General features: G+C 38.4%; 1 protein-coding gene across 1 annotated transcript; it reads right to left on the bottom strand.

Moving 5' to 3' along the window:
• Nucleotides 1-15,971: 15,971 nt before the first annotated feature.
• PCDH20 (protocadherin 20) lies at nucleotides 15,972-21,232 on the bottom strand. The gene is made up of 2 exons (XM_004938656.5): nucleotides 21,112-21,232; nucleotides 15,972-20,064 (listed from the first exon to the last, which is right to left on the bottom strand). Exons 1-2 carry the CDS (start codon nucleotides 21,160-21,162, stop codon nucleotides 17,362-17,364), a joined length of 2,754 nt encoding a protein of 917 aa, XP_004938713.1. The 5' UTR covers nucleotides 21,163-21,232; the 3' UTR covers nucleotides 15,972-17,361.
• Between the last annotated feature and the right edge of the window lie 2,311 nt (nucleotides 21,233-23,543).

Below are 23,543 nucleotides of genomic sequence, written 5' to 3'. Positions count from 1 at the left end.
CTTCCTAGTATATGAAAGTCAAATTGAAAATTCCTTTTGGTTTAGGGACTTCATTTGGAATTTAAGAATTGTCTTCATTTGCAGAGCCCAGTGGTATTTATCTCCTGGGATTTCAGAATTTCTAAACATGTTAAAAAATCATTTGGGGAATATGATTCAGCTCAAACTGTACATATTTTGAACTGAGTTAGTAGCTCTAAATTCTCACCAAAACAAGTAGAAACCTACAGAAGATTTTATATCTAACCTACTTTAAGGATCTTCAATGGATGAATTGGACCATGCATGTATCTTTCCTCTTCCTTTTGATCATACTGGAATCTAGGCTTCTGTAGATGTTGACATAGTAAACTGTTCTTAGGAAGCTTTTGGATCAGTAAAGAACTATCTGCTTGTTTTTGAAAATACTGTAAAAAAAAAGTAATCAAACACAAATGTTTTTAAATAATAAGTTTGAATTTAGAGGTGCAAGGTTAACCATTAATCAATAATGACATTTAATATATGTGAAATTAGTACAAAACTATCAAACTTCGGCAGCTGAGAGTTGTATTGCAAATAGTAACTTGGCAAGGTAAAATATTATGATTCATTAACTGTAATGGTCTATTTTGAATCCACTGAAAGGATGTATGAAGCATCAGGGTAAAACCCCAATGATGTACACAGCCTCTGAAAAAGGCAATAATGTCAGGTGGAAAAGCTTAAGTAGGATCAGATTTATGAGCTACATAACTAATAAAAAAAACAATTCTGAAAAGTGGTTTGAAGAACCTCACAGTTCTTTTATTTCTCATACAATTATCTGAAAATTGTTCTTGTGTCTGCAACCTGTCTTTGATAAAACAGCATAACATATTGATTTTGATTAAAGTTCACTGCAGAAAAGGAAAGATGAAGTAAAAACAAATAAAAAAGTTTTTTCCTCGGACTTAAAAACTGAACAACTCTAAAAAAGCCCAGTTTTCAGACATACATGACCTGTCTCAGAGTCCACAGAGAGCTACTTGGGAAACAATATGAGCTAAATCCACATCAACTGACAGTTTTCATGGGGAAGAACAACTCCTCTGGCACCTCTCTACCCAACCCCTAGGAACTAAAGCATTGATTTTATCTACCTATCTATCTATCTATCTATCTATCTATCTATCTATCTATCTATCTATCTATTTATTTTTCAAATCAAATGGAAGATTTCAGGATGTAAAAGAATTTTAAGGAGTGAAAGAATTTATGAGGATTTGGAGTGCATGCATTTAGAATTGTGGTAGCTAATAAAGTAATGAAGATTTTTAATACATTCATCTACCAGCTTAAGAGTCACTCAGTTAATCTCTTAAAAGGCTAATGATTACACAACAGAGCTACTTTCCATCTCACACTGAAGAGGATGTTGAGGTTCAGAAACTATGATTGGACCTTCAGTGCTTCTCTACTTATTTTTCTCTCATACGGTATTATGCTGTTTCTTATGAAGAGCTCTTGGACATGGAACATTTGATGAACTGTTCCACAGTATTTGTAGATAGACTATGGGATTTCTTCTTACTGCCTCTTCATTTTGTGTGGGATTTGCTTATTACACAAAAAACCTTACTTGATGTAAAGGCTGGCTATTACCATGGAGGCTACCTGGCTTTTATTAACTCATTTTCTTTTATTCTATTCTTTTAATCTTCTTTTCACTAATACTTTCATTATTTGTTCCTTAAGAAAAATTCATTAGTATTCAGATTGTATTACAACAACTATAAATATATTCCTTTGTTTAACTTTCCACAAAGAAATAACCTAATTTGATACAGAAAACAGCAACAAATTAAGAACTACTGCTGCTAGACAAAATAGCATACAGACGAGCAGAGAAAGAGCCTAATGATTACTCTTCTTACCTGGCAGATAAGACATCTGAACTCTACTTAAGTTTTAGTAATTTATTCAAAGCACAACAGCAGTAAAATTGACTAAAAACATCCAGCTACTCTAAATAAAGTAGTAGCATTGGTGTGTTTTCTTTAGATATGAATTTAAATAATTTATTACAAAGAAGAAATATAAGTACAGATCTCCCACAGACACAGAGAAATAGAATTAAATAAGATAAGTAATGAAAAAGAAAATGAAAACATCTGCAATTTCATAAGTAGTTTCACTGTTTTTGAAAGGAAATCAAAACTTAAATCTTTGATATGTTCTGAAATACTTTTTGTTGGTTTGAGATATGTTTATAGAAGGTTGCATTTTAATCATAGGCCAATCCAAACCACTTTTTAAAAATGTTTTCTTGGTTTGACTTTCAGGGTTTCAAATCAAGCTGTTGTATAGCTGTTGTTATCACAGACATAGAACTGACTGACTATTCTTTGGCCCCTCTTTCTAAATTTATATTTCCTGATTTCTAGATATTTTGCCCTTAGTCAGTAGTCTTTGACCACATGAATTTTTACTTTGAAAGACCAGTACTTTTCCAACAATATCTTGTGAATTAACTGCATTTACTTTAACAGTATTACTGCTTTCAGTCTTTTCCTAGCAAGCATGCGACTTCAGGTAAACACTGTGTCTAGATATCTTTCTCAAATCAATTTATTGTTTAAGTGAGAAGAAAGCTTACATTAATTAAAAAATGTTACTAAAAACTACTGAAACTCTATATTTACAAGCTTTTTTTGTTACAGAATCTAGGAGTCATGGAAGAGCTGAAATTGGAAAAGACCTTGGAGTTCATCTGGCCCAAAACCCTTTCTCAGGCAGGGATACTAGAGTCACAGACACAGGACCATGCCCAGACAGCTTTTGTATATCTCTATGGATGGTGATTTCCCTACCTCTCTAGGAATCTTCTCTGGTTCCATTGATCAGTCACACTTATGGTAAAGAATTTCTTCCTGATAGTTCTCCATTGGCCACAGTCCCTTCAGAGCTCACATTAGATATCTGCTGTGTCATGGCCTTTATCATGGCCACTGAAGCTTCATTTCTGACATGGTCTTATCCCTGGACACTGCAAGGTGTCCTGGTACATCATGAAATTCTCCATGGCCTCAGATACTTTGGAGTGTACTCGCTCTCAAGTAGGCTTATCTGTGCCTGTTGTTGCTTTGGGGTGTACATGATTTCACATGGACAGATCATAGTCCCTGTGATTTGAATTCAGCCTGGAGTCCCAGCCTGTCAAGCACAGCAGCACAGGATCAGCAGTGATGCTTTGGGTGTCTGCTAGCACAGATGTGTGACCATGACTGTTATCTGCATGTTCCCAGGCACAGCAAAGCAAGATAATAAGGAGTAGGGTGACTGGCAAAAGAAAAAGTAGCCACCAACAAGCGCTGGTCTCTAACATACACTAAGGAAAATAATCCCCGTAACAAGGACAAAAATTTGCCAACTAGCAGCCAAACAGCTTGAATATCTTTAAATTTGACCTAGAAGACTCCGCACTACAAACAAATAAGTCACCATCTCAAACCCATTGAGCCCCACATTTGATGTCAAAAGGATGTTGTGATTTTAACCCCGTAGGCAGCTGAGCACCACACAGCCACTCACTCATTCTCCCCAAGCAGAATGGGGAAATATCCCGCCTTCCTCCTTCCTCTAGTGTTTGTTGCTAAGAGTGATGTTATGTGGCATAGAATATCTCTTTGGCTAGTCTGGGTCAGCTGTATTGCTGTGTCTTCTTCCAGCTCCTTGTGTTCCCTCAGCCTCTCTCTGACAGGGCAGCACAAGAAACAGAAAAGTTCTTGGCACTATGTAAGCAGTGCTCTTCAACAACTAAAAATATCAGTGTTAGCACAGGTGTGTTCATCACAGATCCAGAACACAGCATTGTATGAGCGTCTAAAAAGTAAAATAATTGTATCCCATGAAAAACCATTACACTGATGTTCAGACGGAACATCTGGTATTTTAGCTTGTGCAAATTGCTTCTTGTACTGTCACTGAACACTGATGACAAAAACCTGGCTCCGTCTTCTCTGCACCCTCCTTTCAGGTATTTATAGACTTTGATAAATTTCCCTTTGATCTTTTTCTTTTCCAGGCTGTACAAGCTCATCTTTCTCAGCCTTCTCACACAGCAGAGATGCCCCAACCACTTAGTCATATCAGTAGCACTTTGTTGCACTCCCTCCAGTATGGCTATGTATCTTTCATGTAAGCAACCACCTGGACACAGTACTCCAAGAGTGGTCTCATACCCTAGAATCTGGGAAAAATTTGTTTTTATATCAGTTTTTTGTGAACTGTCCTGTCTTGTCCTTTCTCCAGATTTGCTTCTGACAACTGTCTTCTTTCATAATAATAGGAGAGTACCTATTAAAATGTAAGCATATCAAAGGATAGACTCTTTGATTTTGGTGAGAGAAGGGCCTTGTTTATTCTGTTTTGTTTTGTTTTGCATCAGCCAATTTCTAGCAAAGCCAAAATAATATTAAATGAGAAAACTGTCATAATCAAGCTAATTTAGAGAATACGTAGGATTTCTAGTATATCACAGAGTGCTATCACATGCCCATGGTGGGATATGCATTTTTCATACAAGAGTGGTTGATTTACTTCCTTGCATTCTCACTGTGTCTGCTAGGGAAACAAAAGCCTCAGTGGTGACCTCCAGAACAAAATGAAGCAAATTATCTGTTACAGTGCAGACGAGAAGGTGATGCTGGCTGACATGAAAATAATTAAATGTTGGACTTCTAGAATGAACTTACTAAATATCAAATGTCATTGTTTTAATAACTTAATTTTAAAAAGTTTGTGTTACGTGTTGATTTAAAACTTACTTATCTCTGATTCATAGTATGGTCATGAGCAGAATTTTATTATATCTTCAGCCTTTTATTTCATTTGAAAGCCTTGGGGGTCAAAATGTTTCTGAGAAACTGAAGTGACAGTGATAAGGCTAGTATAAAACTATTGACAGTAGTGTGCTGGGTAGGAGTGACAGTCTCACAAGAGCAATAGCTTGATACTACACTGATACTTCTGAGTTAGTTCTAGCCAGTTATATAGTAATGGTTCAGTTGCTCTGTTTAGTGTCCCTCTCTTAACAGCAGTCCCCTGCCCAGTAATTACTAAGATCCCACAGGACTTTTGAATTCAATCAAATGTCCAGTTTTATAGCAGCCAAGGAGTTTTATTTCCAATGTCTCCCTCCCCAGTCATAATACAGCAGTTCACAATACCTACAGAGTGAACTCTGTAGAGAGTGTGACCACCTGAATGATGGGCCAAAATCCTTTATCTGATCCTCCTTTTCTGTTTGAGGTTCTTCCAAGAATTTCTAAGAGTGACTTACCTCATCTTAATCAAGAGATGAAACTGTACAGACAGGTTGTTCAGGAAAAGCTATGGAAGTACTGGTCAGTAATAGAGGGCTCAGTTGTACAAGAGGCAAAAGTAAGGTTAACATAATATTTAAATGCATAGTTGAAGTGTATGTCTCCCATTTAGGATTCATGTTGTATCATTTTCACATGCGTCACACATACATATGCATGAACATCTACATATGCGTAAATATTAATGTTCACTGTACCCCATTGCATTGTATTTTCCATTGTCTAACTGGTGTAGGAGAAGAGACAGAAAAATAACATTTTCCTAAGAGAAGTAATACATTGGTTACACTGATAATGTGTGAAAAGATATTAATACCTTTGTATTTGAATTAATAGTTTTCGGTTGTTCTATATATAGAGACTGGTTATGGGTAAAACTTACTTTACATATTTAGAAAAAAAAAAAAAAAGTCCTTAATTCTTTTTCTGTCTCATCCGAAGGAACATTCTTCATGATGCTGCTTCTACTTTAGTATTGATCTTTAATATTGATCTGTTTATATTAATCAATTTCTAAAATTCACCCTTTCCCAATAAGTGTAAAAATACGCTGATGGGGAACACTTTATTTTCAGTATGAGAACATCTCTGCTATTATTTATGTACCCAATAATTACAGTAGTGGAAAAATGTCTGGTTAGTAAATAAAAGAATGAGTGAATATTTGAAAAAAGTAACACATTTTTTAAAAGTCCATTGGTGTTATTGTGATTTCCATAATTCAGAGTTCATATTAAACACTATTAAAAGATTTTTAACTCAGTTCTATAGAACTGTGAGGTAAACTATTTTAGATTTAATTGTACTAATTATGAGTAGGCTTAATTTAACACGTAAACTGTTAGTTTGGATTAATCTGATCAAACACAGACATTTAGATCTAATCTAATGCTTAATAGTGATAGAGAAAAAAAATCTACTTAATTTGTGCTCTTAATTTTTTACTAATTCAGCTCTTCCTAGTATAGTTATAAAATTAAATAAAAATGTAATAACATTTAATAAAATTTAAGTGAAAAATGTTCACATATATTTAATCCAGAATTCTTTCTTTATTCAGAAATGAGTATTTCATATTTAAAAATTGCAAAGAGAGTATGTACAGTAAATATTTCACATGTAAGTGATGTAACACTCCTACATGTAAGTGTAAAAATTAACATAAAATCCATACCTTGCCAGTGAGACTTTATCTTTCTCCTTCCTTATCTTGCAGTTGCATTACTTGCACTATAAAGGATTTTATAATTGGTATCAGTTCAGTCATTAAAAATACAAAATAAAATGAAGGATCTTACCCACAAAGTTCTTCTGTAAAGAATCTTCATTAAATGATGTTTTTCTACTGAGAAGTTTTTAGTAGCATCTGTTTAGCAACTTTAGAAATGACTAAAATTGCTTTAAAAACAAAACAAAACAAAACAAAACAAAACAAAAAAACCCCACAAGACTAAATTCTGAAGTCTGTAATTTGACTCAAAGACAGATATCTTATATCAGATTGACTATTACATCTTGAGTTTACAAAACTTGTCATTTAATCAAGGAGTTCATTCAATCTTGTTTCACAAGGTGAGTTTTCCACAGTATCTTTTTTTGCTGTCATTAATTGTCATATATTGTCCTTAAATTCATGACCATCTTACTTTTAAATCAGATTTTTTCTTTGTTTTGTCTACATTATATAGAAATTTGACATGACATTTGGACATCCTATTTAGCTTTATTGAATACTGGAATATCATCAGTATTCATGTAGTTAATCTGTAATTCAAACAAATCATCCATCAGCACCACTTTTTTGTTAATTTCTTTCTAGTACAACAACCTGTGCCACTGCTACTAGCTACATCAAATTCCTTCTAATTCCTTGCTATTTTTTCATATATTTATTATTATTATTATTTTCCCCTTTTTTTCCCTTTTAGGGAGGAGGGCATCTAATTCTTAAAGGCTCTTAAAGCTACCTTAGGAAGTAAATATGTGTCCAAAGCCCAAGGAAATTTAGCCTAGTGCATGAGTTTGATCATTAAGGGATGTGTTCAAATGGATCTTACAGTTTACGTTATCATCTTTAATACCATCCAGATAGTTCAAAGTTTTTATTATGTTTGCCTTTCTATTTTTTTAGTTTTCCAAAGCTGATAGAAAGTGAACAAAACCCATAAAACTTTTACGAAGTTTTCCATTTTATAGTAGTTTATTTTCAACCATTATCTGAAAACAGTTTGTAAAAATTGCATGTCTTGTGAAGATAGATTTCATACATCAATTTTCTTTTTTATCACTCAGGTCATCTTGTAGAACACCCAATTCAAAAGTACCCTGAGTTCAAGTAAATTATTTCTAAATAGTCTTTACCTTCAAAGTAAAGAGGATCATCTGAATTTGCCTATGACCTTCTGATACTTGTTGAAGAGGTAATGATGTTATTAGATATTGTGATCTATTTGATATCTGTAACACTCAAAAATCTTATTAGTGTTCTGTATTTTTATTAGGCTAGAAGGATTTTTTTTTTTACTCCAGCACATTTTCACATGCTGCTTTTGTCTTTCCAATTCCTCATCATGTGGGCAACTTACAACAAGCAACTGCATACTCAGCTCTCTGCAAACTATTACCTGCAGACCAGTGAAGACAGAGTAGGAAGGAGATTCTTTTCACTTCCTCTATGTCTGCTGTATTTAAGTCTTTTTTTAAGAATTATATGGGTTTTCATTTTTTACAAACAACAAAATGACAGATAAATATCAGGTCTGTTAAATGCAAGTATTCCGATAACTGCAAAGAAATTTTCATCCACTCTTACTAAATTGAAGTAAAACACAAATGCAAAAACAAACCTTCCACATTCAGAAAAGAGTAGGAAGTTGTCTTAATTTGTACAAAGGTTTTATACTCCACAACACTTTAGGACTGTTTCCCAGGTACTGTAATTTGAGAAGAAAAAAATGATAACCATTCTATTATAGGTGCTAGATTCATTCTATTTAATTTGTGGTATTTCACTGAAGTATTTTTGTAGGAATCCTGCTTACTGCATTTCTGGAGTGAACTAGGAGCAATGTGAAAACTGTTGTAAGCCATATAAAATCTGAATAAGAAGGATACTTCTGGTGTTCTTTGACTGCAGAAGAAATCTTAGACGTATCAGCTTTCAGGTAGCTCTAGAGAGCTACAAAGTGCCCTGCATCTCCTCCAGACTAAACAGTCCCCATTCCCTCAGTTTCTCCTTATAAGACTTGTGTTCCAAACATCTAACCAGCTCTGTTGCTCCTCTCTGGACATGATCCAGGGCCTCTATGTCTTTCTTCGTAGTGAGGGCCCCAAAAATGAACACAGTACTTGAGGTGTGGCCTCACCAGTGTTGAGTAAAGAAAGATGATCACTTCCCTGCTCCTGCTGACAACATTATTTCTGATGCAAGCCAGAATGCTGTTGGCCTTTTTGGCCACCTGGGCACATTACTGGCTCTTCTTCAGTTGAGCATCGACCAACACCCCCAGGTCTATTTATTCCACACAGTCTTCCACTGTTATGATAGTTTAATATGAACAAATATATACTTATAAACTTTTAAACTGGGTTTACATTAGTGAGATACAAGACTATTCAGTTCCTGAAAGGAGAGCAGCAAAGCTTCTGAAGATGTGAGTTCCTAAGTATATACAGCTAAAGGTAATGAATTGGTTTCCTTACAAAAACAGTGATAACCATTCTTGAGGAGCTTAATATATTAGTTTTGTTGAACAGTTAAGACTGAATCTTTCATTTTTCCTGCATGCTTGTTTGCTTTACTGCAATTTCAGATGTTCATAAACTTACAATTTAGATGAATAAGCTCATGCATGATATTTCTGAAAACTCAATTCAAATTCAAAGAAAATCCAATTAAAGATGTTTTTAATGCAGCTGAACTTAGCCTGGTAAATGAGAATAAATAAAAGAGAACAAGAAGACAACCGTGTGACCTTTGCTTTTATCTTATGATTAATAAAGAGGAAAATCAAAACAAAATAAAACTTAAAGCATGTAGATTACTTTTAGATAGATATGCAAGGGGGATATTTGAGTATATCTGAATAGAAAACATCTATGGGACCTACCTTATACTGACACAGTGTTTTATTAAAACCCTCTTCTTACTCTTGGAATGAAATGTTTATTCTGTTTATAAATATGAAAATGAAGGTTATCTTATCATTTTGTATTTTAAGAAAGTGAGCACCAAAGCATGTCTGGTATTTGTGTATTGTTGGAAAAAAAAATTGCATTTCATTAACAGCATTCTCTATTCCTGGGGAAACATTATGTCACAGTATCAGTTTTTATTTTGGCTGAGAAGATACAAATGTTTCTAATAAGATCTTTTTGTCCTTAGTTAGCAAAATATGAATGCATCCAACATAATAACATTATAGAAAATCACCACGGAAAGAGATCCTGTTATCATAATGAAACAGACACTTGAGAGATACTCTACTCAATGCCCTTATTTCTATGTACAACTCTGACCTGCTGAGAATGAGAATCAGATTTTAATATATTTTTGCTAGCACTTTGCATTAGGAAATCCAGATGCTCTGTGACAAGCTCTCATACTTATAGGTTAAGAAAGGGGAATGTTAGCACAGCTGATTATACATAGTAAATCCAGTAGACACAGAATAATTCCTCATATTATTTCTGGCTGCTTCTATTTGTCTCCCACATGCAATCTTTGTGAAGGATCCTTTCACTTTCATTGCATTTACTTATGCTTGTTCTGTTTTGCTCTTTTCTACTTCAGTCTGTCCTCAAGTAAAACATGTTCTGAAATGTAGTTCTGCTTCGTACCCAGATTGCCAGTCAGATGCTTTATAAATACATTCTTCATAAAACAGAGCCTTAGGCAGAGGAAGACCAACTTCTACCACAGAACTATCTTGAGAATGCAGTTCTAATGGGATTACAGCAGGTATAATGAATATAAGACTGAATTTAATGTGTCTATAAAGCCTGATATATAAGGAGAGAAACATCTCTGAGGAAGATCTACAATGTAAGCATTTCAGAGGTTCAAAGTTCTCATTCTCTCTCTCTCTCTCTCTTTCTCTTTCTCTCTTATTTATTTATTTATTTATTAGCACCAGAAGCTGCTGATCTTGGAGGAAAGAGCATTAGAATTTGTTTTGAGTTCTCATTTCCATAACAAAAACTTTATGTGACCTATATCAAATCACTTCACTTTAATACAGTCTTTATGTGATGGGTCAGTCTTTGTCATCTACTTATATATAAACAATGAGGTAAACTGGGTGTGAGCTGGAGCAGTAACTAATTAGCACCTACAGCAGCTTTCTTTCTTCCTGAATTATTATTAATTTTTTTTCTGTCTCTATCTCTCCCTGTCCATGGTTGTTTCAAGACAAGCTTTGAAAGTGCTTGTAGCAGCAGTTGAAGACAAAGAGTGCCCAGTCTAGTAGGCAATGCATGGTGGTGCCTCCTCAGTCTAGGAGGATTTTGACATTTGAGACTTTGATTTAAGTATGATATCTCAGTCCTGAAAAGATGAATGGAAAGTGTCCTTACCAAGAGGTGCTTTTAACATTCCCACTGGACACACAGAGAACTCTGAAAGATGAAATTTCTCATTTCCTCTGAGTGTGTCCTAACAAATATTTTATCATATAAATGAGGGTATGTTTTATTGTATTCTATGGGAGTGACTTGCACTGAATAATTTGGTTAGAAAAAAAGAAAAAAAAAAGTTATGAAGCCATGATAATATTTTAAACAGTGAAGCTCAAACGGATGGAATTCCACTGCTTATGAAAATGTGTTTGAAAGACAAATCATGTGAACTTTAAGCAGCTACACTGAGAGTTTATGACTTTCTCCTCAGCTCTCTGGCAGCTCTGATGCAGTCTGAGACACCAGTTTCTCTCCATGAATTATAGTGCTAGAGGAAGTGCCTAACACTGCAGTCTGTACCTCAGTTCATGACCTAGATTTATGTTCTTTCACTGAAACACAGAAGTTAAATCTTAGCTTGAGTAAACTGTAAAGTTTCTGCAGTGGTAAAAATCCAGTGCTTACCAAGGACCTGAAATGCCTAGAAGGAAAAAAAAAAAAAAAAAGTACTTCAGCTCTTCACTCACAACAGAGGTCATGGATAGGTCTGTTCTCTGTTAAAATCAACATAGTTAGCAGGCATGAATTTATTTAGGCTTCAGAACTTAACAGTTAGATATGATAAGTCTTTTTTTTTAGTCTCCATATAATCTAGCTCTACTCAGCAAAGCCTAGAGGTTGATATACTCAATATGTATAGTAGTGGCATAAACACACCAATCTACAATTTTCTTACATAGTTTTAGGTGTTACCTTTGCACACTTGGCATTTGTCTACCACACCAGAAAAGCAAAAGTGTTCCTGATAGTCCTGTGCAGAAATTTGAGAAGGCCAAATGCTATCTGGAAAGATGGCACTTGACATCAATTTTCAGAATAACTAAATCTTGACTTGTATATCTTCTTTACAGCAAGTTGAAGAACCTTCAAGTTCTGTTGATGGTGTTGATGGGACTTTCACAGACAAAAATGGAAGCTTAAGCTCCCAGTTCACAGGTTGATAGCTACCTGTAGATATTTCCATGTAGTTGTGTAAACATGGAGCTGAATCTCATCAAAAACTCACTTCGACACATGCAAGGATTGAGTGGACCCCTTCTAAAATATCCAGAGCATCCACACTGGGCTGGCAGTTGTGACAGTCCATTGGTGGAAAAGCTGTACTCTTCCAGACTGGCAGCTGGAGGCCAGATGGAACACCCTAAGGCATCTCAAGCGCCACAAGATGCTGACACACAAGATGTAGTGGAATCAAGCTGTCATTGTCTTTGCTCCTATTCTGCACAAAGTATTCTTACCTCACTGACTTGCTCTGAAGATCAGCACTTAGCTAAAACTCAGAAGACGGAAAATAACAGAACACTTAATTTTCCTTGCTAGGGCTGCAGGAAGGAGAACAAAATCTACATACTTAGGATGCAAGAGATCTCCATTTGAACACAGTTTACATGTTCCATACAATGTATTTGACTTAAATACTTACTGCTTACTAGCAGCATTAGTTAGCAACAAGAAAAACTGCAGCTCTAACACTAACCATATATTTGTTTTCCCAAGCTGTGGAATGAATGACTGAATGCATCATAAATGATTCAGTATTTCTTCATTCAAAATGTTTTCTAAGCATCTGTCCAAAGTACGCTGTCTCCAGAAATATTTAGGCGTTGAAATTTGGCATTTAAAATTCATTCCTGATGAAACTAGAATGAAAATAGAGCTGAAAACACTGAAAGATTAGCACACAGCATGTTAGATGATGTACACAACCTATCAATCTGTGCTGGTAAGAATTAAAGTGTTTTTCTCATCTGTAATGTGAAAAACAGAGCTCTTTAACTTCACATTTGTTTGTGAACCAAAATTTTTTAATCTTTCTACATCAGTATGCAGATGGCAGTCTTATCTTCTTATCTGCTGCTTTACTTTGGTACAGAGACTGAAAAGGAAATAGTAACACTGCATGCATAGGTATTTTTACACATACTCTAATAAAACTGTAAATTGTGTCACATTGCAGATTGTTTCATAGCTCTGAATTACCTGTTAAGAACTAATAAGGCAGTGGCCTTAAAATGGTTCCTTCAGGATATTTCCTACACTATTAGAATAGAACATACAGCTAATTCCTGCAACTTTTTTCTGCCTCAGTATCTATTACTCATATTAAAAAAATGTAGGACTGTACTATGTGGGAAATTGATGGTCTAAATACCTTTATTTCAATTTAAAATTTCACTAGACATCTGCTTTAAAATCAAATTATTTTGGTAAGGAAGATGGAGGTGTTTATCTACTCAAACCTCAGCACTTTAGGAGAGTTGTTTAAATCAAAGTTTTGTATTCCAGCTAGCTGATACTTCACAATTAATAATTTTGCTTTGCTTTTCATTGTACTTTACTTCAGTGAAAAGGGACATAGAAATCAGTGGCTGCAAGTAGCTGGTGACAGATGCAGTACAGGAAAGGTAGCAGTCAGCTTTCTGCGTGTCTCTAATAATACACTTGCACTGTGAAAGGAAACACTCTGTACGTACATCTGCTGATTTCCTTGTGGCAGAGATGCTATTTATCTCTACTCATGACAAACCACAAGGTAATTTTGTGATGCAGGTCATTGCTCCCTCATAGTTCATTACTTTCAATCAGGAGGAGAAATTCTCATGGATTATTCTCTTCATGTGTTTGAGTATTTTAATGAAACCTTCTGCAAATAGCAGCTGGGATAGAAAAATTACAATGAAATCCCAGTCAGCAACCATGGATCTGTCACTGCTTTCCTGGAGGCCAATTTTTGCTCTAACACTGTAGCCTCTCATCAGACATTCCATTAAGATCATGACAGATTTTCTATTGTTCTCAATGGACTCTAGTGCAGTTTTGTTTGAACCTGGGTACTGAAAAAATAGACTTAAAAGGCCATACGATTGTTTTCTGAGTTTTGACACAGGAAAAAGCAAAATGCTCTAATTCCCTTTCCACATTTTCAGGTCTCATCCTTTATTGATATTCAGCCAGGTGTTAGGTTAATTTTGCATCAAACAGTAACTTCAAAGAGTAATGGGACTCCTAGACCTTTCAAATAAAAAAAGAAAAGAAAAAAAAAAAAAGGCAACAGAAAATGAGAAGACTGAGCTGATTTTCTCTGTCCACTGCCACTGGGCTCTCTGCCCATTTTCTTCTTTATTTTTTAATATACTTTTAATTTGCTAATTCTAATGAATTTGCATAGGAAGTTCAGGAGGCTTTGGCAATATAAAGTTTAGGACAATCTCATTTTTTCATTAAAATGAACTAAGAGCACATACTTGCTGCAAGATTGTTCAATGGATATTATAAATGAATGAGACATTTATTTTTGTGCCAGCTCAGCTACCAGTGTCGACAAGATTTGCATCTATTTTGGCAAGTGCGCTGCCACAATGTGGTAATAAAATAGGCCTTTTATACTTGAGTCTAATTTACTTTAGTTATACTCATTTATTTATTTATTTACTTGTGTGAAAGGAAATTCTGTAAGGGATACTTTGGAAACAGCAAGGTCACAGAAATGTCTGCTGTATAGCTGTTATCAAGCATTTTTCCACTGAGAAGGAATAAGTACTTTTTCTGAAGGAAAAAAAAACAACAAACAAACCAAAAAAAAAAACCAAACAAACAAAAAAAAAACACCAACCAAACCCAGGTGCTATGAATTTATGATTTCTGATTTTTGAGCACTGTTAGGCTTCAAATTGCATACTTACTGCTTGCTGCTGCCAGCTGTCTGGTTTGGTGTTTTGTTCTGTATTTTTTTTTTTTAAACAAAGCTCACTATGCATATTTTACTACCACCTTCAGTGGCATTTCCTACCTAAAGGCTGCTCACAGAAAGAGAGAAATATACTCTTACCATATGAAGTCATTCTGGTTAAAGGCATTTTTACAAGTAGTGGTGCTAGTATGGTTGCAGGTGTGATTTCAAACTGGCTTTCTTTAAATGTGTGGAAAATTATGGGAGAAAAATGCTCTGCAAGCAGTACTTTGGTTTTTACAGGCTCATACCATTACATTTTATTACTCATTAATAACATGCCTTAATGAAACAAACCAAAGAAAAGCTACAAGAAGAGCAGCACATTTAAACTCAGTGAGTTTAATTAAAGAGGTGTAAGTTTGTTTTTGTGAAACTGGGATGAAGATATCTGCCTAGTGTCATAGGAACACACGTTGCAGGATCAGGTTTAACTGTATTTCATAACTCATGGGTTTGTTCCTGTTTGTATCATCTTGAGAAGACATTGGACTTCTAATTCAAATAATAAAAGAGCAATGAAAAGAATCCTGTCCTCCTTTTATCAGTTACTTTGTCTCCTTAACAAAGCAAAAAAATGCAGAAGATCCAGCTTCCCTCCCACAGAGTTTATGTAATACAGAAGCCAGGTCCAAAGAATTAATTCCATTTTTTCTTCAGAAATAATAAGCAGTGTCTCCTTGTGAGAAATGAATTTCAGGAATATGCAGCATTCTCGTACTTTCATAATATTAAAATAAATGAAAGAAGTGATTATACACAAACCTTTGACAGGCTTGAATTATTTTTTTATGAAACACAGCTAACAAACTGTGTATAAACAGAAAATATTCTAAATTGAAAAAAAGAATACCTATTTTGAATAGGTAGAATGGCAAAGTCTGAGCATTATCTTAAAACACTTACATAGACTAAGTAGAATCATTATCGATAAGAATGTTTCAATAGGCCCAAGGTGAAGCAATGTGCCACTCACAGATAGAAAACGAAAAAAAAAACCCACAACCTCAAATTGCACTCCACACTCTTAAATCAGGTATTAGCTGCTGCCCAACTTACATCAGCTGAAATAAAATTGTGTTTGCTAGCAGTACCAGAAAGCACGGCACAAACCCTCAACGAATCAAAGTGTACTAATTCTGGGAAATAAAATGAGCTATAACGTAGCCAGTTATATAAATAGTGCTAAGCATTATAAGACAGAGAGAGAAAATGAATTATTAAGAAAATATATAGCTTTAATTTACAGACATATAAACACTTTTGGTACATTACAGACATATGATGCCAGAAATCAAAATAATCAGTTTTAAGCATAACACTAATTTACCTTGTTCACACAGAAATCTGATGTAATCATCATACAAAAGATAGTTTTCAGCTCTCAAAACTAAGTGAAAGTGAGACATCACTGATAAACCTGCTGCTTTGCTGCAGAGGGTGCAGCAAAGAATAAATTATCAAGAAAATATGCCACCAGTCTGACAAGTCAGATTTTGGATCTAATCCAAAATCAAAGCCAATGAAAAGGAGCCAGGAATGGTAGCCAAAAGTCAGAAATAAGATCTTTCACATGAAATACCAATCCAGAAAGGAGCAACAGTCAGTACAAACTAAGTCCTATAATTCTCTAGAATATGAAGAGATTTTTTTGTTTTCGTCTGGCAGATCAGATTCAGAAATATCACATGAAAAATCTATTGCACAACCAAACTGATGGAGTACTACCGACATTGCTCAAAGTACAAAAAGTGTTACTTCTGTGATAATGAAAGATTCAGCCATTCCCTTGCTTCCCTGCATCTGGCATGTTTATGAGGATGATCATGGGCTTTTGTCTTTATTTCCTGTAGGAAACATTAAATATAATTTTTCATAGAAATGACCAGCATACTGCTGGAACAAATGATAATGTGGGTGAAATCTGGAGCAAATGAAAGATGGAATGTCACAGCAGTTCCGATTCTCATTACAGTATCTTGCATTCTTTCTCAACAGGAATTGCACTTCTTGTTAATGCCTTTTCTATCCTACTGTGTAAGCTTTACTTATGAGGTAATAAACATTCCGTTTTTTTATGTTTGTTTTTTTTTTTATTATTATTATTATTTTTAATAGTGCATTTTAATATTCTTATTCTTCTATTTATACATACATCAGGACAGACATTTCTCTTCTTGTGTGTGTAACTGTCTGTATGCTGATGTGTACTTTATGCTAAAACCGATATATTTAAAATATACTCTGTTTATCTCATGGACAGTTCCCTGCTCTGGAGCGTCTGATGCCCTCTTGTGGTTAAAAAGACTTTTTAAGCTTAAAGAATTCTTACCTTCCCCTTTTTTTTCGGTCTCTGATCATACTGATTAATGAAAGCTGCAAATGATGTCTATGCTTTTATAGACATGGTGCTAGCTGTTAGTACTAAGGTTCCATAAAAAAGCTGTACACTGAACTTGAGTTTAAAAAATTGTAAACAGCTATTTACAATTATATTAAGTTATAAATTAGCGGTCCTTCACTGTAACCTGTCAATATAGCCCACGGCTAGCTGTTTCAGAGTTGTCCAAGGTTTCTCAGATATTGATTTGGATTATCCACAAGGAAATATCAAATGTTAGAAATCTCCACTGGTTTCTTCTCCAACATGTGCAGGTTAATTCTTCCATTTAATGGGATTTGTACTTCCAAGTTCTCATCTGCTCTGTGGTGTTTTTTCCCTTTTCTTAGACAGATGTAAATGCCCATCCCAGTTACTAAAGTGATTGAACCCAAGCTTATTATTGACAGAGCTACTAAGGTAGGCATGCAGGATGCTGACTCCATTTTTTTATGTGTAGGTTCTACGGATATTTGTGGCTGCTTCTCTTCTATATTGATATCAGGCTCCTTTCTTAACAAACTTTCAATGTAGCTCTCATTGCTAACAGTGTCATTGACAAAAAGATTCACCATGACAGTGGAATGGAGCGGTTCTGGATAACCATGATCACTAACTTTTACAAGTAGCCGATACAGACCATAGTCATTTTGCATGAGTGACTCTTCCAAGGTGATATTACCAGTTTTAGGGTCAATCCTAAATGACTCTGGTCGGGGGCCTCTTCTTCCTATGATGCTGTATGCAATGACTGCATTCATGCCAGTGTCCTTGTCAACAGCATAGACCTCAGTGATAGGAGAGCCAGGAAGGGTAGAAGGAAGAACCAACAAATAAGACATATTGGACTGAGGAAACAAGACCAAGGGCGGGTTGTCATTTATGTCTAGAAGAAGGATTGTTATTTTTGCAGTAGAAGACAAAGCAGGATCACCACCATCAACTGCTTCAATCCACAGAACATAGGAGCTTTGCTGCTCCCTATCGAGAGAGACTTTAGCTCTCAAAACTCCTTTTCCAGTATCTATGACAAAAATATCACTTCCATTCAGAACTGAAAGAGCAACCCATCCATTTTGTCCTGCATCAGCATCTGTGACACTGATAACTCCAATTTCACCAAAACCTGGAAAGTTTTCTGGCACAAAAAAGCTGAAATCCTTATTGATAAATCTTGGACTATTATCATTTTTATCCAGTACGGTGATGGTGACAGTTGCTATTGATTCTCTTGGAGGGAATCCAGAATCTACTGCTTTCACAGTATATCTGTATTTCTCTTTTTCTTCTCTATCCAGCTGAGTGGCAACTGTAAGAACTCCTGTGGTTTTATCTAAGGAAAAATAGGAAGGGGCATCAGGCCCTAAAAAATAGGACACTTCCCCTCTTTCTCCACTGTCAGCATCTGTAGCATGCAGTTTGGTCAAGAAAGCGTTGGGAACGTTATTTTCCTCAATTGATAATTCTATCAGCTGTTGAGAGAAAATTGGTGAGTTGTCATTGTCATCCAAAACTTGTATTTTTATTACTTTGTTTACATTAAATCCTTCAGAGTTCCATGCAACTACAGAGATTTCATATAGCTGCTGTGTCTCATAGTCTAAAGGTTTTGTGGTCTCCAACAGGTATTCATTGTTGTATGGCTTGTACGGTGAAAGCCTGAAAGGCCCATCACCATCCAAATAGCAATTGACTTTATATTTTTCATCAGGGTCTTTGATGGTAAAAAATGCTATTGGTGTGTTGATAGGCTCCAGTTCCTTTAAGTATACCACTCCTTCCATTTCATTAGCTATGAAACGAGGGACAACTTCAGGTGGCCTCATCATGACTTTGATGATGGTCACTAGCACTGTGATAACAGCAGGGATACAACCAGGACCATTGCCCAGTATGATCAGCCTGTGAAGCCTTGGAGTGTTCCCATCAACCTTACTGGATAGTGTGATGACTCCTGTGCTTTCATCCAGATGGAACAAATCTCTGGATGGCTGAGGGACCTTCTGGCTGTAGGAATAGGTGATTTGTGCATTGGATCCAAGGTCCAGGTCTACTGCATGGACAGTGGCCACGTGTGTTCCCAGGCTGGAATTCCCATAAAGAGTGATGTTGAGCTGTGTGTCACTGAATTGGGGGCAGTTGTCATTGATGTCGCTGATGCCAATAGTAAGGGTAGCACTACCCACAAGAGGAGGAGTGCCCCCATCCTCAGCAATGATGACTGTGACATACTCCTCCCTTGTCTCCCTGTCCAGAGCCCCCATGACAATCAGGTAGGGGGTTCGCTCTCCACTTTCATTCTCCTCCACATCCAGGGTGAACACACCATAGTTATCTCGTAGACGGTAGGTCTGGACACCATTGGTGCCCACATCAGGGTCAAGAGCAGGGTGCTCGATAGCCAGACGGGTGTTCACAGGTGCATTCTCAGGTACTGAGAGGTGGATGTGGGGCACAGGGAAGCGGGGAGCATTGTCATTGACATCACGGATAGCAATTTTCACCTTCACCAGGCGGAAGTACTCCTGTGGCAGTACCAGCACATCCAGCAGAAGGAGGCATGAGTCAGGTGAGGATGAGGAGGAAGACAAGGATACAGTATCTCCCTCTCCAGGGACAGTGGATCCACCGCTCTCCATGCACAGAGCCTCTCGGTCAATCTCCAAAGCTGAAGTATGTAGCTCTCCAGAGCGGTTGTCCAGATGCACATACTGTCCTCCCAAGCCACGAGAAGCCAGGGTGAAGGAGAGGGGAGGCTGGGGAGCTGCAGGGCGCTGCCCCCCAGCTGTGGGCAGCCGCAGGTCACGGGCTAGGCTGCCAATGAGCACACCGGCAGGCAGCCCCTCATTGAGGCTGTAGAAGAGTTCGGTGGCACGGCTGTAACTGGCAAAGCAGTTGAAAGGTCCAACGAAGAGCAGGAAGAGGAGCAAGTGCTGGGGAGAGAGAAGCACAGGAGTGTGGGGGGAGAGTGGTGTTAGAGAAGGAGGAGAGGCAGGAGGCAGCCACCCCCTGCCCACCACCTCCCCTACAGCCACTGCGAGCTGGGAGTGCAGCATCTGCAACCAGAAGCCATTACCTCTCCCCCCTCTTTTTCCCCCTCTCCCCTCCCCCACCCCAGTACAGCAGCTACTCCCAGGGCATCACCATCTGTACCCTCTAGGCAACACCAGCTGCACTCCCCACAGCACATACTCACAGCCAGGGATGACCCAAGGGCACCAATACCCCCACCCAGCAGTACTTGTACTCCCGATGAGCCATCTGCCCTCTTCTCGCCCTCTCCATCCAGCTGAGCTTCTCCTCTTTCCCATCAGCAGCACTCACCCTTCCACCGAGTAGACCCTCAAACACCGCCTCGCCCACTCCCCTTTCCATGTGAAACACGTCCTTCGCTCCCCTCCACCCCATCCAGCGGCCCAAAGCCTCGCTCTTTCCGCATGCCCGGGCACCCTACAGCCCAAGTCCAACTACGGCCCACGGCCGCCCCCAAGCCCCAAACTCCGCCAGGCACCAGCTCACATCGCGACCAGAGCAGCGGTGCAGCGGAGCAGCGGAGCCGCGGAGCGGCAGCGCGCTGGAAGTTGCCGGCGTCGGTTGGCAAGCGCGTCCCCAGCCCTCCGCGAAGGGAAATGGACTCCCGAAGTAACTTCGGGTGTCGTCGTTTCCATGGAGGACTTTTCCTCCTTCCCCCGCTTTTATTTGTTTATTTTTATTTTATTTTATTTTCACCACCCTTTCCCATCTTCGCAGCCACCCGCTACAACGCAGCAACAACAAAACTTTTAACGGTAGCTCTGATCTGTGGAGATCGGAGACGAGAGGGGAAAAAAAAAGAATAAAAATGAGAATAAATAAAATATCCCCAATACCTATATACATATGCGCCCCTAACAGATATCATCCGAATTTTGCTGCTGCGTGCGAAGTCGGGCTCGGGAGGCAGGACGCGGCACCTCCCCTCCCTCCGCCCCAGCCCTCACCTGCAGGCTGCCGCGGGCGCTGGGGCTGCTGCAACCGCCCGGGGACCCCATGCCAGGCCGCCGGCTGCGCCCGAGCCGCCCGCCCGCTCCGCCGCCCGCCCGGCGCCTCTCCTCCCCGCGGCAGCCCATTCCCTCGCCGCCGCCGCCGCCACCGCCACCGCCGCCGCCGCCGCGCTGGGCTGGGCTGCGCTGAGCGCACCGCCCACGACACTCCCCCTCCTCTCGGGAGGGCCGCTGCGGGGAGGGAGGGGGTTCGTCCAATAGTTACGGGCGGGCAGCGGGTGGTGAGGCCGCGCTGAGCGAGATGGAGCGCTTGTGTCTGCGTGGCGTGGGCTGTGTGTGGAGGGAGGCAGTGGGACCAGCAGGGGATGGAGGTGTTCCTGTCTGTAAAGAGGAAGCAAATGTATGTAAAAACTATTCCTGTGGAATGAGGACTGTGTTCGGTTTCTTGCTACAAGAAAGTCATTGACACCCTGGTGTTTGTCCAGAGAAGGGCAATGAAGCTGTGAAGGGTCTGGAACACAAGTCTTAGGGGGAGCAGCTGAGGGAACTGGGATTGTTCAGTCTGGAGAAGAGGAGGCTCAGGGAAGACCTTATCACTCTCTACAACTAATTGAAGAGAGCTTGTGATGATGTGGGAGTAAGCCTCTTCTCTCAGGTAACAGTGATAGGATGAGAGGTAATTGTCTCAAGTTGCACCAAGGAAGGTTCAAGTTATATGTGAAGAAAAATTTATTCTCCAAAGCAGTAGTCAAACATTAGCTGCCCAAGAAAATGGTAAAATCACAGTCCCTGGAGTTGTTCAAGAAACATGTAGATGTGTCACTGAGTGACATGGTTTAGTGTGCATAGTGCTGATGGGTTGACAGTTCAACTGGATGACTTTTTCCAACCTTAATGTGTCTATGATTCTTTGATGTGCTGTGGGTGCCAGCAGGAAGAGTGAGAAGTAGAAGCTGGCTCAACTTAAGGAGTGTAGACAAGACTTTGTGTCTGCACAAAATGGAAGTGTTCTGAGGGGGAAGGTGCACAAATAGAGCTGCATGGGCAATTTCCAGCTGTCTTGGAATCCAGTGGATCTTTGTGGCAGAAAATCATGTGTTCTCATTTTATCATATCACACAGGGAAGCAAAAACTTTTCCTTCAAGAAAAAAAAAAAATCTTAATCTTGTCATAGAATCATAGGATCAGAGAATCATTAAAGCTGGAAAAGACCTTTAAGATCATCTAGTTTAACCATCAACCCATCACCACCATGCCTACTAAGCCATGTGCCTAAGTGCCACATCTACCCTTTTCTTGAAAATCTCCAGGGACGGTGACTCCACCACTTCCCTGGGCAGCCTGTTCCAGTGCCTTTCCTAATATCCAGCCTGAACATTCTCTGGTGCAACTTGAGGCAATTACTGCTCTTTATCACTGTTACCTGGGAGAAGAGGCCAACCCCCCGTCACCACAGCCTCCTCTCAGGTAGTTGTAGGGAACAATAAGTTCTCTCCTGAGCCTCCTGTTCTCCATACTAAACAATTCCACTTCCCTCAGTTGCTCCCCATAAGACTTGTGTTCCAGATTTCTCACCAACTTTGTTGCCCTTCTCTGGACACGTTCCAAGGCCTCAGTGTCTTTCTTGTAGTGGAGGCCCAAAACTGAACACAGTACTTGAGGTGTCGTCTCACCAGACCTGAGTACAGGACCGTGATTGCCTCTCTGCTCCTGCTGGCACTGTTTCTGATACAAGCCAGGATGTCATTGGCCTTCTTGGCTACCTGGGCCCAATGCTGGCTCATGTTCAGCCAGTTCTCAGCTAGCACCCCCAGATCCTTATCCTTTTTTTTTCTCCTAGAACTACAATTAAAATCACAGTCCAAAAAGCTGCACAGATTTCATTGTCTAAATTAAAGATTTGCCTTAATTCTTCCAGAAGTCAGTGACAGAAGAATTAGGCTGTTTGATTCAGTGGATCCCTTTGAAACATACTATCATTTTAATATCAATTTATTTCCAACATGACATTTACACAATAATCATACATGATTTAAAGAGCAGAGTGTCAGAGCACTAATAAAAGGGCTAGCTATATTTATTATTCACTAATCTCCAGGTTTTGAAACTCCTCAGTGTGTACTGCCCTTACTGACCTTGTTTATGTCTTTACCATTCGATTTTAGCAAAAGTAGAACAGGCAATACAGTGTATACACTTCACAGCAAACATGTATAATTTAAGAGAGCAATCAAAGTACCCAAGTCCTTCACTAAATTCTCATTCATGTGAACTGTTCTGCAGATCATTCAGTTTGAAAGGTGCTCATAAACTCAAAACACATTCCAGTAAGTTTAGCTGGACATGACAGATGCTTTTAGCTGACTCACATCTGTTCTAATTTCATTCATTTCAATGGAAAAATATTGACTCATTTGGATTTCAGTCA

Source organism: Gallus gallus, chromosome 1 (assembly GCF_016699485.2).
Source record: "Gallus gallus isolate bGalGal1 chromosome 1, bGalGal1.mat.broiler.GRCg7b, whole genome shotgun sequence".
Classification (NCBI taxonomy): Eukaryota; Metazoa; Chordata; class Aves; order Galliformes; family Phasianidae; genus Gallus; species Gallus gallus.
The sequence above is the reverse complement of the archived record's forward strand: the minus strand, read 5'-3'. Positions and strand labels throughout refer to the sequence as shown.